The following is a 15311-nucleotide window of genomic DNA, read 5'->3' as shown; positions in this document are numbered from 1 at the left end:
CATTAGCCTTGTGCTATTGTCATGTCTGCAATAACATCTGTAGGGTGTCAAGTTTAAAAAATACACCGCAAAACACACTCTAATTGCAACACTTACATCTATGCAATATATGCATGTCCTTAGAGCAATAAAATGAAATAGAAATGCAAAAACACCCAGCAAAATCCTACAAATAATGACATCACAATGTTACTGCATGCGCCACTAAAGTAATACAATGCACACATACAAAGACACATTCTGTCATTCTCCATGCTTGTCGGGGCAGGAGAAAACCTAGTGAAGGATATGTTTCCTCCGGCCCACACAGAGAGGGGGGCGGACCCCACTGCCATGTCTCAGATGTCAGAAGCATCTTTTGAAAAATGAGGCTCTTTGACCTTTGATCTTTTGTAAGTGTGTGCCCAGATGATAGCTTTGCCATGTCATTATCAACACATTATTTACTTATTCAGCACAATATAACAGATTGGAGAAAGACAGTCGGAAAGCTTCAGAGAATGGCACACATTAAAGTAGCAACATTCCATGCATGTGTGGTCTATTTCAAAACACAACCTTAGTTGTTAATTACAACTGAGGGTAAATTATGACTACTGAGGGCTACGTGCCTAGACAGAGTGTCGGGAGAGGAGGCCAAAACACATCTGGATGTTACTTTTATTACTCTGTCAGAAACGGTAACTTTACTGTGATTAACTGTGATGATTAACAGCCAGGGCAGCGCAGATATTGAAAGCTGAAATGAAATGCTGCTTTAAAATATGATAAATGCAACACATGGACTTTTTCATTAAAGTACATTTGATGATTTGTCCCTTAAAGTAGTTATTACCCTGACATTTTCATAGTTGTAAAGAAAATACTATCAAATCAAAAACATCAATTGGTTCTGCTTGTTATAATACTTGGTATATTATTCTACTCGCAATGAATTAACTCTTTTTCACTCTGACAAAACGTTTGAATATTTTTAGATAATTTTTAACTGTGACTTTAATACTCCATCATAAGTAACTTAGTATATTTGAAGCACACATTTTTGCACACAACCAGTAACTTGAAGTGCATATTTATTTGTAACACGATGTAAAATAAATACAATACAATGGTTGGTATCATATCTCATGTAAAGTTCTGCACTATTTTTGTTTGTTATTCTACAAAAGTCCAGTGCCTCGCTTTTTGGTCCCTTTTTTTGTGTATTAATCAAATTCTTTATATAATATGAACAATTAGTGCGCCTGCACAAGCCCCTGTTAAGGCAACAAACTACTTGGTTAAGTTTAGCCATAAGATAGTGGTTTGGGTTAAAACAAGAATGTTTGAGCTACTTCGTTAGGCTATATAACTCACGGCCGTAACGTTAGTCCATTACATAAATAACTTTTGCTTTCACACGGGACACAAACAGTGGCCTTATGGGTAAAATTTAAGTGTTGACCCATTCATCCACCAGAAATTCTGACTACTAAATACTGGGTATACAACGTCACCTGACTTCATCCTTACAGGCAGCCCTTCACATCCGGGCTCACGGTTCCATAGTTCATATACGGATTAAATACTGCATTACTTTTGGAGCTGTATAAGTACCAACTGTGAATGAGAACAGCCTGAAATGAAAGCTTTCTTTACAAATTGGCTGATTTTGCACCTCCCTGGTCTCCAAAGACTGAGTTTGTCTTTGCTATTCACATCAGATGAAGTTCAAACCTGGTTTTTGTTCATGACAGGATGATTCCCATGTGTTGCATTGTGCCTCATTATGGCAGGTTCTTTGACCAGTGAGTGAACTCATTGTGCAATGTCATACCTGTAAAGGGAGGTCACTTTCTATGGCTCTGAATTCTTGAAGTAGTTGTTTGAGTAGAGGGGTGGTACCACTGGGTGTTATTTTCAGCTTTAAGAATGACACATTTTTAGTTTTCCTACTTTTCTACTTCTAAAATGTGTTCATTAAGGAAATACGTCTTCAATTTCCCTTAATATGACACGCCATTTTATCCAATTTCATTCTTTTTCATGCACAATCTTGTAACTGAACAATAAATTCTCGAGTGTCGGTATTGTATTTTATGTTTGGTTAGGGTGTGTTTGATCTTTACCTACAGTCCACAGCTCTATCTTCTCAGCCATTGATCTGCAATTCTGCATGTGCACACCTGCCTATGCAATTGTGTGTGTGTGTGTGTGTGTGTGTGTGTGTGTGTGTGTCTGTGTGTGTGAACATTACAGACTAATTGTGTGAGATCATTTCTGGTAGTAGAATTGTGAACAATGTTAGCCAGGCATTGTTAATGGCTTACAGCAAATCAGAAAATCATCCATCCATCCATCCATCCATCTTTGTCCGCTTATCTGGGGTCGGGTCGCGGGGGCAGCAGTTCCGGCAGGGGACCCCAAACTTCCCTTACCCGAGACACATTAACCATTTATGACTCGGGGATCCCGGTGTTCCCAGGTGATTGTGAAGATATAATCCCTAGTAAATGTCCTGGGGTCTTCTCCAAGGCTTTCTTCCAGCTGTACATGCCCAAACCACCTGAACAGGAAAATCAGCCTCTGGTAAATCTTAAATACAAGCATGTATAACAAAGATTTTTTACATTAAATTATTTTCAGTATTTACTTAGCACAAACAGGCACTTTTACAGTACACACGTGTACACAGTTATGTAAAATAACAAAAACATCTGTTTCCCGATCTACATTTTAATATGAAAAGGCGTCCTTCTTGGATACATGGCAAGCTGTGTAGAATGGTAACCTCATCACTACACTATACCAAAGACTGTAATACATTTCTTCTGCTCTAAAACATGGTTTGACCAAGAGCCAATTCCATAGACTATGTCACTACACTGGGGATCTCATGGCCAAGACATTTTTTGACAAGGGGCTATTCCCCTTTTTGTGTGGAGGAGGTTTTCTGTCTCTCGCTAAAACCAGTGTTTAAAAGACAAAATGAAGGCCTACATTCTGAAATACTGACAGCTCTTAGTTTGATGTTGCCACTTTACGAATCCACCACTCTTTGTATATAGGAGGAGTCCAAAGCTGCCAATGCACTGCCTGACCTTATACAGACTGTTTTATTACCACACTGTAATGGGGCGCATGTCCGCCGTCACAGTAGAGATGCACTACCTATTTCATCCAAACACTGAGTCTATAGGTATATGTTAAATGCCTGTACATGTTTAACGTGTTCATATGTTTCATTCATTTTTACAATGTTTAAAATCATCAGTTATCCTAGCCATTCTCCAGTTCCCCACAGGAATCCCGTAGCTTTCTTGTCCACACATTTAATATCTAAACTACAGGGATTTACATGTTACTGCTACATTCATCAGTCCATCATTCTGTCTAAAACCATACCATCCTTCACAAACACTGCCGATTTACATTAACCACGTCACACTCAGAACTTTGTTAAGTACGTGTCTGTTTATTTAGTTAAAAAGTGTAACAGAGGTTAAAAATGATAGTCAATGCTGCGTTTTGTTTGAAGGGAAGTTTGCCATGCACACTGGGTTTATAAGACGCTAGGTCTTCCAGGGTGACAGGAAGTGACCCAAATTTTCAATAATACATTGTAACCCTCAGGATATCTTATGGAAACGGTTGACTAATTATATCTTTATTATTATGCATATTTCTAGTTCACTAGCATGACTAATTTTGGCTGTTTAGAGCTCTGGATTTATAAATTCCCTGAGCCACCCGTTTTTGTACTTTATTCCTATGAGTTTGTTAATGATTCATTTAGCCTAAGGGCCTTAATTGTAATAAAAAAGAATAATAAAAAAAGAATAAAAATCCCATATTTTTTCAAACACAACTCTGACTCATCCAGAATGGTTTTCACGTGCTTGATTACTGGCTACATCGACCCACAACACACCCCTGACATTAAAACTACTCTTGTGCAAATGGGCCTGAAAGGTTTCTAGCATCCTGTTCTGATACTTTTGTGACATTTATTTTTGTACCACTTGTTATTGTCCTTTTACAGTCATCCTGCAGAGCCATGGACACATTCTAAATCCTTTAGCATTTCATTTTGTGAAATCATGAATCTAATCATCCATGTATCCTTTAGAAATGCATAACAATGACACAATTATATCCTTCTAACACTACAAATATGACAGTCATACCACAAGGTGGTACATAAATTAGCGTTTAAGAGCTACCCAGCATTAGAGTTTTCTGTCTAAAGAAGATATGCAGTTTTTTATGCAAAGGATTCTTATGATTCCAACTCACAATGGCTGTGCCTTTCTCATCATGCCTCAACCTGTTGCTGCTCTGTTGTTTTCTGTACATCAACAGGATAAACGACCCTTCGATATCTCTCCAATCATCACTCATCCCCTATCCCTCTATCACACAACTCAGTGTTCTGCTGATTATGAAGCCACGAGTTTGTTCAGGCAGGCACAGAAATTGTTTTATAATTTCACATGTTCCACACACTGTCCAATCATATGACGCACCCTTTCTCAAAAACTAGGCGGTCCATCATTTAAAGACATTTTTTGCTAATTTCTTTCTTAATCTCCCCAGTCTTCTCTTGCAACTGGACCTAAAGTATGTAAGTCTAGAAGATTTCTCTCAGTATGGTAAATGTTGATTCAAACAGGCCCTGGTGGTTGCTTTGTAATTTCAGGACAGTGTATGTCAATAAATGGTTAAAGCTTGATGTAGATATCCTGACGGAATGACTGCTGAACCCTGTTCTGAGCCTCTTAATGTTTTTGTATTAAATTGGTCTGTCCACATAGTTTTTCTGTCCATCTTTCATTTTTGTGTCACCATAATTTAACTCATTGTCTTTCTCTGCCCCCCTTACCCTCGCATATCCCTGGTGAGGCCTGTTATTCAGAATCAGTGATGCAGAGGGAGTGTTAACACGGGTGAGGGAGAGAATCGGAGGGAACAGGACAAGAACGTTATGGAGAATTATAGTTAATATGCTTCTTCTTAGTTCATTAAGGCAATTGCTTTCTGGGATGTCAGGCGGTGTTAACACAATGATCTTACTATTTATAATCCACCACGCTTCTGTGTAGCCAGACATACCAGACACGCCATGGTGGATGAGGAAGACTAAAATGTTGGTTTATACTGCATATGCTGAAGGAACAGATGTCATGGCACAACAATTTCCTCATATAGTTCCTTTCTACTTCCTCTTGTTTCTGCAGTGTTGTGTAAAATTAGATGTTCACCATGACTTTGTTTTTTTTAAGGAAATGCTAATTATACACTTTCAGTTTTCTACTTCTATTAATTTAAGAGACAAATAATGTCAAAGGAGAGAAGACGAGAAAGACTTCAGCAGTGGACAGTCAATCCAGCCACAATTATTAACAACCAAACATCAACCAAACATATCAAAAATTCAGCAACAAAAGAAAGTGCATTAATGCATAATCAGACAACTGAATATAACGGCTATCACAATGTCAGAGTGGAAATTGATAATATCCAAAGTGCAGCCGCAACAAGAAGTGCAATGCATTCAACCTTTTGGTTGTTAACTGTGCACACACTTGTAAAACGAACAGGCTATTATCCCAATCTTAATGATAATATTTCTGTTGCAAACAAAAATAACATGTTGGCCCACAATATACATGTGTCCCGCTGTGCAATGGTTAGATTGTTACAGATGAAATGTTGATCACAACGCCAGAAATGAAAGGAATAATATCCCCAGTGCAGCCAAAACCAGATGTTCTTTTACCTTCTGTCAAAACACACAACACGAACACGCAGCCAGGGGATTAGATTGGGAAGAGAAAGGCTCGTTATGAACGTTTACATATTAAAAAAATAAATAAAAAAATACTACAATGCTTAAGGGGGCTTACTTGGGGCAGAGCAGATTAGTGACGTGGCTATAGCACGCCTAGCCTCGGTCTAGCACAGTACCTGACCTATATACAATTGTTTTGTGTGTGTATATATATATATATATATATATATATATATATATATATATATATTATATATACAAAAAACAATTACAATTGCTCAGCCTTATACAGCATATCCAACATCATACAGAATTACATATAATCACGCCACAATTGAAGAGCCAAAACAGTGTCATATAACCCTTGGTCCAGACTATTTACCATGGGATTTGGGAACATCTACAAGGTCTCCATCTTATCTTGACCTCCAGACACCCAGAGCAAAGCCCCTTATTATAAAGTATGCCAAGGGTGAAGAACTTTAAGAAGGCCTCTTAGGTTAATCACCATGAAAGCACCATTTTTCTGGACAAAAGATATAATATACAATGACAAATTACCTCAAACATATAATACAACTTCATCCAATTTCAACCTGAGCCAAGGTCTAACTAGCCAATAAATAACAATGCGATCTACTCTGTCTTTACAAACCAGGCCATTGATTAGCAAGCAGGACGCAGCATTTTCTCCAGACAGTCAAATTGCAACTACGTTGTTTGCTTGCCACTGCTGTGCTACTGTTGTAACCTACAACTTTCATACAATTATTCAACTGTTAAAGATGTATTTATTAAAACAATTATCCCTTTTCCGCATTTCTTACAACTTCACCTTCTTCTTACACATTTTAACTAGTATTCCAGTTTAGTTTTATCTTTAGCCTTAAAAAAAACTTTTATAATTATTCCACATCTTTTTTACATTAGTTGCATTATTCAACTTGTCAATGAAATTCATACGATTAAAACAATTCCCACTATTCTCACTACTTCTGCTTCTTCTTACAGATGTAAGCTATTCATCAATTTTAGCTCTAGAAATTAAGCTATTCAGCATTCAAACGCATTTTCTGCAGGAAATGCATTTTCTAGTTTCTTAATTTAAAAGGTTGTTAAGATGAGATGTTCTTACTGTGTGCACTTCCGCTCAATCAAAAACTTAATGTTTAAAGTTGGTAACACAATGATTGGAATAATTATTATTCTCTCCTTTGTTTCTACCCTGCACCTCTCCACTTGCAGCTCTCAGTGTGTTTGGACAGGAGCTCCCATCAAGCCCTCATGGTTGCACAGATGGCAGCTGCTACCCAGCGACAGGAAACCTTCTGATTGGACGGGCTGTCAATCTATCCGCCACGTCTACTTGCGGCCTGAACGGGCCGCAGCCCTACTGCATTGTCAGCCATCTGCAGGTCAGGACCCACACAAACACACAGTCAATGTGAAATATAACTAGTAACTGTTTATGATGGTTGATAAAGGGTTTTCCATACCTTCCTACTAAGGACAGGTTAATCATGCACATTCATCTTTTCAGTCATGTGCGCCCGGTATCACATCATGTGCTGTGATTCATGTATATTTTCCCCATTTGGCATTCTCAGTCACTGCAATGATTAAACTCAACTTGGTGGACTCTCCCACCTGCCTGTTCCATTACTCACACCCCCTTTACAATGGTCCCTACAATGTTTTTTTTTCCATACCCTCATCCATCTTCATCCTTCAGTTTCCACTCTTCCCTCTTCATTTGTTCATCTGTCTGTTTGTGCGTAGTCCGGTTTCCATAAGCAAGGCCTCCCGACGCTAACCAGCTTTTTAATATCAGGCCCAGCTGTAGACTAGACTCACATGTCAGCCACACCTTAGACACAAACACACACGTACACACACACACACACACACACGCACACACACACACAAACGCAGGCTGATGACGCATCCCAACCCCACAACTAGTTTGGACAGTTGACTTTTGATTTAGATTTGAAAACTTGATGATGCTTTTCTGTGTGTATTATGGACTTTAATCTCTTGCCTTCAGGGTGTCTTCGTTTTTCTAAAGACACTCACAAAGCGTAATGACTTGTAAGCGTTAGCCTTAAAACACAGAACTGTTTAAAGTTGTATATTCAGACTTCTGGTAAAATACAAACAAACAAACCACAGCATTTTTTTCCACTATCCCAGAATGGAAAGGCAGTGGAGGCAGACCATCTCAGTGCTGGAGTATGGTCTGGCATTTTAAGACAAGTGCAGGATAAAACGGATTAATGTTAAACATGTGTTAGTTTTGCCTGTTCAATGAAAAAATGACATTCAGAAGGTAAAGAACATCCTTAAATTACATGGAAAATGGCTTTTCAGATTTTGATCAAAGCCTGTTTTTTTTACATTCATCTGGGCCTCTTCTGATTATCTACCAATATTTAGTTCATAAGGACAGTTGATGCAAAATGGCCCCGTGGAATTCTGAATATTTCAGTACAGAGAAATACTCTGTACTTCACTCATCTAGAACGTGAGACAGGAAATCTCCCTCACACTGTCTACGTTTCGGTACTAGACCATCTTCAGGCAAAACCTTTTTATTTGCCTGAAGATGGTCTATTTTTTGCAAGTTAGACAGTGTGCAGGAGCTTTTCTTTGCTGATTCTGACTATTTAAAACCTTCTGTTCTAGTTGTACTATTCATTTCTTCTGGATAGTACCAGTGTCACAACCAGTAAAACAACTTTTATTTGACTGACATTTTTCTTTTGAAGTTGGGGTTCAAGCACAAATAATTCTTTAATATTTTATTAAGTAATTTATATGCATGGTTAACTGAGTATGTTATTTTGTAGCAGAAAACAATGGTTACAGACAGACACACAGATACAGCTATAGATACAAATAGTTGCATCACACCCCTAGTTTATACCTGTGTGATGCTGTTTTAGTCTCTCCTTCACTCACCTCCACAGTATGCAGCTCTTATGTTTCTTTCTGCCCTTACATGACACAACTCCTGAAATGTTCCCTTCCCATGTTGACATTCACACCCTCTTTACACTACATGCATTCCATTGCATCTACATGTATGTGCCTGCACTTCCATTGCCTCAGGGCAGGAATATCCAACAGTGTCAACTTCAAGGTGAACATGATTGACATTTTCTGATTGGTAAGAGGCTCTTTACTATAGTACGGGCCAGGTGTCAACCTGGCCTTATATAAATCCAGGTGCGGACAGCGGAAGTTCATCAATCATTTTTGTTTGACCTAGGTTGTTTGCTTTTTTCCTTTGTTCCTAGTTCTTATGCATATTTGTTTTCGAAGAGAAGCCAATTGTGTTGAAGGGGCCCTGGTTTGGTTGTAAGACCCACTTAGTAGAGAGAAAATAAAACTGTAACTTAAGACAAGCGACCATGGCAACAGAACGGAACAAGAAAAGTGTGGGAGATGGTAAAAACTGGGAATGGCAAATGATGAAAAAGAAGGGAGGATTCAGAGGAAGTGGCAGAGAAGAGAACAAAAGAAATGTTAGCAAAATTTGAATTGATATAATATGTTAAGAGTGGGAAATATCAGTTTTAGAGTTGTAACTGAGATGGAAAGGAAACTGAAGGAAGGAGGTGGAGTGTACTTTCTTTTTTTAAAGCCACCATCATAGTGTGACAAAAGTGTTTTCAAACCAACCTCAGACTTACATCAGGGTATTGTTGGATCAGAAAGCTTTATAGTTGAGCTGACCAGGCTTGACTAATGGGAGATAAATAAGAGCTCAGAGGAGGGAGGGTCTTAAAGCCACACAAGTTTACACCAAGTGCCTACTGAAATGAAAACTACAGTGTCCTAAAAGAGATTCATGGTATGAATCAAACTTATTTTACTCATACTGTATGTAAATCCAACCTTAAACTTTCTTAACAATAAAGAAATAAAGTAAAATGCTTGTTGTCAAGTATTTTGTTTATATTTTATGAGATCAACTCTTATAGAAATACCTGAAATCTTCCTCTTGGACCTTAAGTCCTGTGAACCATATGAAGCTATAGAAATACGCTGTGCTTTTACAGAACACCTCTCTAATGGTGGCACATTGCGATAGGACGGAAGGGCTACTGTGTAGAGAGGAATGTCCTTTTCAGAAGTGGGGCTCTGAGATTAGGGTTTGGGCAGATTTACGCTGGGATTAGGGAGGGTAGGTGAGAAAGGCAAGCATGCTTGTAAAAAAACACAAATTCACTTTAACATGTACAAGTGGGCGTGTGTGCACCCATGGTCACGCACATCCACATAATTCTCAGCCTCTTTACCCGCTATGTTGTTGTTAGCAGCTTAATCACCTAGACAACAACCTGATTAAGAAATGCTGCCCTGGAATCCACTGTTTCTCTAGAGGGCCAACGTACCCTCATCTTTCTGTTTAGCCCTCCTTCCCCCTCCCTGCTCCCCTCTTTTTGGCGCCCTCTTAAATGCACCACCTTTCAACCTCTCTCAGCATCTCCCTCACCGTTTGCTGGCCCCCTCCTTTGTCCTTCACAACTGCTATGCAGTTTGAGACTCCACTGTATACCCACTTCTCTCACCTGCACCTTCCTTTCTCTAACCACCCTTTCTAACTTTTCTATTATACCCCTTGAGATTCAATCTCTTGTGCTTGGCCTTGGTCCGCACATTCTTATGTCTTTCCCATGCTCTCTGCCTTGGAGGTCTTGGTCCCCTTCTTCTGCCTTCTGCCTTGTCAATGTCTTTTTGCATCTCATATTTATGTGAATATATTGGCGACAAAAGATAAGAGAGAGCATAAAACAAATTCTGAGGGCTACTCAGTCGGCAAATCAACATTTGAGGTTCCACAGGCACAGATTCATAAGAGTAAAAACAGATTTGAGTGTGCAATCTTGATAGTGCTGGTGCTTGTTTCAGAGCTCTCTCAGATATATTGTTGTCTATATACTTCCAGACATAATCCTTATCTACTCATTGATGCTGAAGTTGCAGTTTAGGGGTTTGGATATTTGTGTACTGCTTCTAACTTTTTAGCATATATATTTGTCACAAATTACTATAATAAGTTGTCTGATTGTTTTTATCAGAATCAGAATAAGCTTTATTTGCCAGGTATGAGGACACATATGAGGAATTTTGCTTTGGATCATATTACTAACAATGTCAGTGACTTTCTTCAGAAGTAAATGTGTGTTGCCTCGACAGGAGTCTGACAAGTGCTTTGAGTGTAACTCCCAGCATCGCTTTGACCCGTACCGCCACAGAAACAGCCACCGCATCGAAAACGTGATCTACCTCATGGACGGCAACGGAGACAACACATGGTGGCAATCTGTCAATGGTGTGTGTGTGTGTGTGTGTGTGTGTGTGTGTATTTACTCTATAAGAGAGTCCATGAGAGCAAGGAATACTTTTGTAATTCTTGTTGTGTTGTTAAATCCTGATGGTAACAAACATACATTTTAGAGGCATGGAACAAAAATACAAAATAATTTACTGTAAGTCTCTATAAAATTACTGGAGAATGCTGTTAAGATGCAGTGACATGGGAGTAAATCTATGACCTTATAGGTAATTTTGGAGACAAAATGCTAAATGGATGCTAGAGGACTTCTACAGTCCCTCAGTCGAGCAGACTTAAGACTTTTATAATGATTGTGTTGTTAAAAAAATCAGTTATGAAACTGTTGTTTCCTCTACAGGAGAGGAGAGTGTCAGCATCAGACTGAACCTGGAGGCTGAATTCCACTTCACACATCTTATCATAAAGTTTAAGGTATGAACATTTGCATCTATGTTGATCTGTGTGTGTGTGTGTGTGTGTGTGTGTGTGTGTGTGTGTGTGTGTGTGTGTGTGTGTGTAACTCTGTTTAAAAGGTGACTGTAATGTATGTAGTTAAGTGTGTCATGGTCCAAATACAGTTGTGTACACTCCATACACAAAATGGATGGCTGCATTCATCATGAAACAAAAGGTTCCAGATAAATCTGTCTGACAAGGTGCTGTCATCTGATCACACATTTACACAGATACAAGCCTCACTGCAATTGTGTTTGTACTGTTTGATTAAGAAAAATCACCACATGATAACAAAATACATTTCTCTCTTTTGCCCCTTAGACTTTCCGGCCTGCAGCCATGTTCATTGAGCGTTCGGCTGATTTTGGCCGCACTTGGCGCCCCTACCGCTACTTCGCTTCAAACTGTACCAAGACCTTCCCTGGCATCCCCGCCAACGGCCTGCACCACATCAACGACATCATCTGCGAGGAGCGCTACTCCGACATCGAACCCTCCACTAATGGAGAGGTAAGAAGTACAGGAGGTGCTGGTCGAGACATGTTAGACTGGGAAGAGACAGTGTCTAGTTCAGAATCAAAACATAAGGCTGGTCATGTTCAAAATGTTTGCTGTTGTTAAAAAACAAAACCCATAAAAAGACCAGAGCCAACAATGCATTAATCCATCTCTGATACTTTGGCTTCCTGACCCTGTCCGTGGCACCACGCCCATCGGTTCCTTGTCACATACGTGCTTAAGGAATGAGACAAGGAGGGAGTCCATGTAACGCGAGTGCACTCAAAACATGTATTTCATCAAAGACCAACATTGTAAAATTACAGGGTGACAACCAGGATGACCAAATAATAGATTGAATAACAGATGAAGAATATGGATCCAATAGGACTTAAGGTGTCGCCAAACAGATAGGACCTAAGCCACACAACCTCTCTGCATTGTGGAGACCTGGAAGAGGACAGATTAAAAAAACACACAAGAGACAAAACTCAAGCCCACCGTTTACACAAAGCGAGAGTGACAGAGGTCCAAGGACAGTTGGTGGTCCAGCACAGAGAAGCCTGAGTAGAGAGAAAGGAAAAGAAGGAGAATCAAGGGGGAGATAGAGAGGACCACAAACAAGCAGAGGGTTAGAGAGATGCTGTTGTTTTTAGAAGGTTTACAGTATTCTCGTCAGCAGGACTTTAGTAACAGGCTAAATAGATTAACTGAGACTGAGACCGATGCCTGAGCGATAGTTGTAAGAGATACAAGGCCTAATATGGTCAGAGATGAGCAATTAACTGAAAGTTAAAGCAAAAATAGTTTTAAGTTTGGATTTAAATGCCACAATAGGTATTTAATTGATCTAAAAAATATGACTAAGGCTGTCAAATGATAATTTTTTCCGCTGAATTTCAATAGTTAATCGCGATTGATAGCATGTTTTATGGCGCAGCTTCTAGCTCACCCAGTAAGAGCATTCGCCCCGTGTTGGCTGAGTCCTGCAGTGGCGCGGATCATCCCCCCCGTCTCTCTCCCCCTTTCCAGTCTATCCACTATTCACTATAAAAGGAAAAAAGCCCCCAAAAAATAATCTATTAAAAAAGTAGCATGTTTTATCACATGATTAAAATTCAATTGTTTTGCATTTCATAAAGTTTTTAAGTCTGTATAATTTTTGTACCAGTGTATCTTGATTGGGAATCAAATGAATCAAAGTTACTTTATGAACTTGAATTTTAGATTAATTTGATTATTTTAAATCGAAAGATGTGCAACAAGACTGACAAAACACAATCAATGTCTTCAGAAATAAAGCTTGCCTTAAGCTGGCTTTTTAAAAATAAATTATACAGCTAAAGTGCACACACAATATTTCAAGATGGTCTGCAGTTAGTTGCCACCTATTTATCAAGTGCTTCAGGTAATTTTTGGGATTTGGTTTCATACAGAGGTCTGTGGCGACTTGCGCTCTCCAAAATAGTGCTTTGCCTGAGTCCGCTAGCATCAACCTGATTAGCTTTACTAGCTGCATACTTAGCTCGTAGATGGTAGCTTAAACTTGAAGTGCTTCGGTGATTTTTTAGTTCCATTTTACACAATGTGGATATTGCTTTTGACCTCTTGGCGGAGCTGTCTGGGATTTTTTTTCAAGTAAAACGCACCATTTAGAACTGTGATTTTTATCTCCATGGCTGCAGCAAGAGGTAGGAAGTGTCTGTGGCCGCTTGACAGCAAGTATTGGTGCCTCAAAGGGTCAAAATAGTAGCAGCCAAAGATTCTAGAGTGTAGCGATTCTTCGTAGCAAAGATTATTTGGTAACAGCACCAGTGACGGTGTAAAATAAAGAATCGTTGGTGCACGCGATTAACATGAAGAACACGTTATGCTCTTTCTTTAACGCTCATGGCCCTAATTATAACTTTAAAGAATAAATTGTACGAAGAAAATAATAGAAATAATAGGCGAATTCACTTCAACGCAAACAGAAGTGTAATAGGTGTATCTTGTTATTGTCTAAAATAACTGATTTTCATAAAAGAGAGGTGCCATTTTACTCTGGGAAAGTGACTCTGACACATTTTTTATTATCTAAAGCTTAAATAACTTTCTTTACAGCTCAAATCTTTGCAAATGTGTTTATTTCACACAGTGTGTCTGCTTTTGGCTACCATCTGTTGTTCTAGCTGGCTATGATTGTCTTCAATCCCAGAATCTAATGGGATTTCTCTCTTTCTTGAGCTGAAAAATTCTGTTCTGTTTCCAGGTCATTTATAAGGTTTTGGATCCCGCCATTCATGTGAAAGACCCATACAGCTTGGACATTCAAGGTCAGTAGAGGCTTTTATTCCTAAATATTTATCACTGACACTGATTTTAGCAGCACAGCAGGATGTTTTTTATGCTGAAAGATTTTTTGGATATTGCTTTTAAAGAAAATCGTCTATATTACTTTTTTGAGTTATGATATTAAATTTGTTTTAACGCCAGTCATTTAAAAAAAATGTTTGCATACTAAGGACATTTCTGTTTTGTCATGAAATGGGTTGACTTACAGATTACACCTTATTAATCAGTTTTTATACTTTACAGAACTTCTGCGTATTACCAACCTGCGTATCAACTTTACTAAGCTTAACACTCTGGGAGACGACCTGCTGGACCGACGCTTCGATGTCCTGCAGAAATATTACTACGCCATCTATGAGCTGGTGGTCAGAGGGAGCTGCTTCTGTTACGGACATGCTTCAGAGTGCGCCCCAGTGCCAGGGGTGGACGCCCGGGAGAACGGCATGGTGAGCGAGTGGACTATTTGTGCCCTTGGACCAAACAGACACAGAAAAAGCAGAATCTGTTTGAAAACAATAGAAACTTCAGCTTACCTCATTTGTCCAGGACGCGTTCTCATGCCATTATTATTTAGAATGTCTACATTAACATTTTTGCGGCATTTCAATTGGTCAGATCCACGGTCGCTGTGTATGCAAACATAATACAGAGGGCCTGAACTGCGAGCGCTGCCGACATTTCCACAATGACCTGCCCTGGAGACCAGCGGAGGCAGAGAACCCACACACCTGCAGAGGTTGGAACACGCACACACACACACACACACACACACACAGTTTTTTATGTGCTCATCATAAACAAACTGAAAGGATTTTCAGTCTTTCCTTTTTCTTGAAGGCAAGGCAAGGCAAGGCAGCTTTATTTGTATAGCACATTTCAGCAACAGGGCAATTCAAAGTGCTTTACACA

The 15311-nt window shown here is 39.2% G+C and overlaps 1 protein-coding gene across 4 annotated transcripts in view; it reads left to right on the top strand.

Moving 5' to 3' along the window:
- The window catches only part of lamb2l (laminin, beta 2-like), a 51723-nt gene that overhangs the window by 15917 nt on the left and 20495 nt on the right, over nucleotides 1-15311 (top strand). For all 4 annotated transcript variants that reach the window (XM_034875683.1, XM_034875685.1, XM_034875684.1 and 1 more), the window contains 7 exons: nucleotides 7016-7185; nucleotides 10976-11111; nucleotides 11473-11546; nucleotides 11892-12080; nucleotides 14320-14383; nucleotides 14646-14848; nucleotides 15018-15138. In XM_034875683.1, the coding sequence (XP_034731574.1) occupies nucleotides 7016-7185; nucleotides 10976-11111; nucleotides 11473-11546; nucleotides 11892-12080; nucleotides 14320-14383; nucleotides 14646-14848; nucleotides 15018-15138 (957 nt within the window). The remainder of the gene's footprint in view (nucleotides 1-7015; nucleotides 7186-10975; nucleotides 11112-11472; nucleotides 11547-11891; nucleotides 12081-14319; nucleotides 14384-14645; nucleotides 14849-15017; nucleotides 15139-15311) is intronic.

Source organism: Etheostoma cragini, chromosome 7 (genome assembly GCF_013103735.1).
Source record: "Etheostoma cragini isolate CJK2018 chromosome 7, CSU_Ecrag_1.0, whole genome shotgun sequence".
Lineage (NCBI taxonomy): Eukaryota > Metazoa > Chordata > Actinopteri > Perciformes > Percidae > Etheostoma > Etheostoma cragini.
The sequence above is the reverse complement of the archived record's forward strand: the minus strand, read 5'-3'. Positions and strand labels throughout refer to the sequence as shown.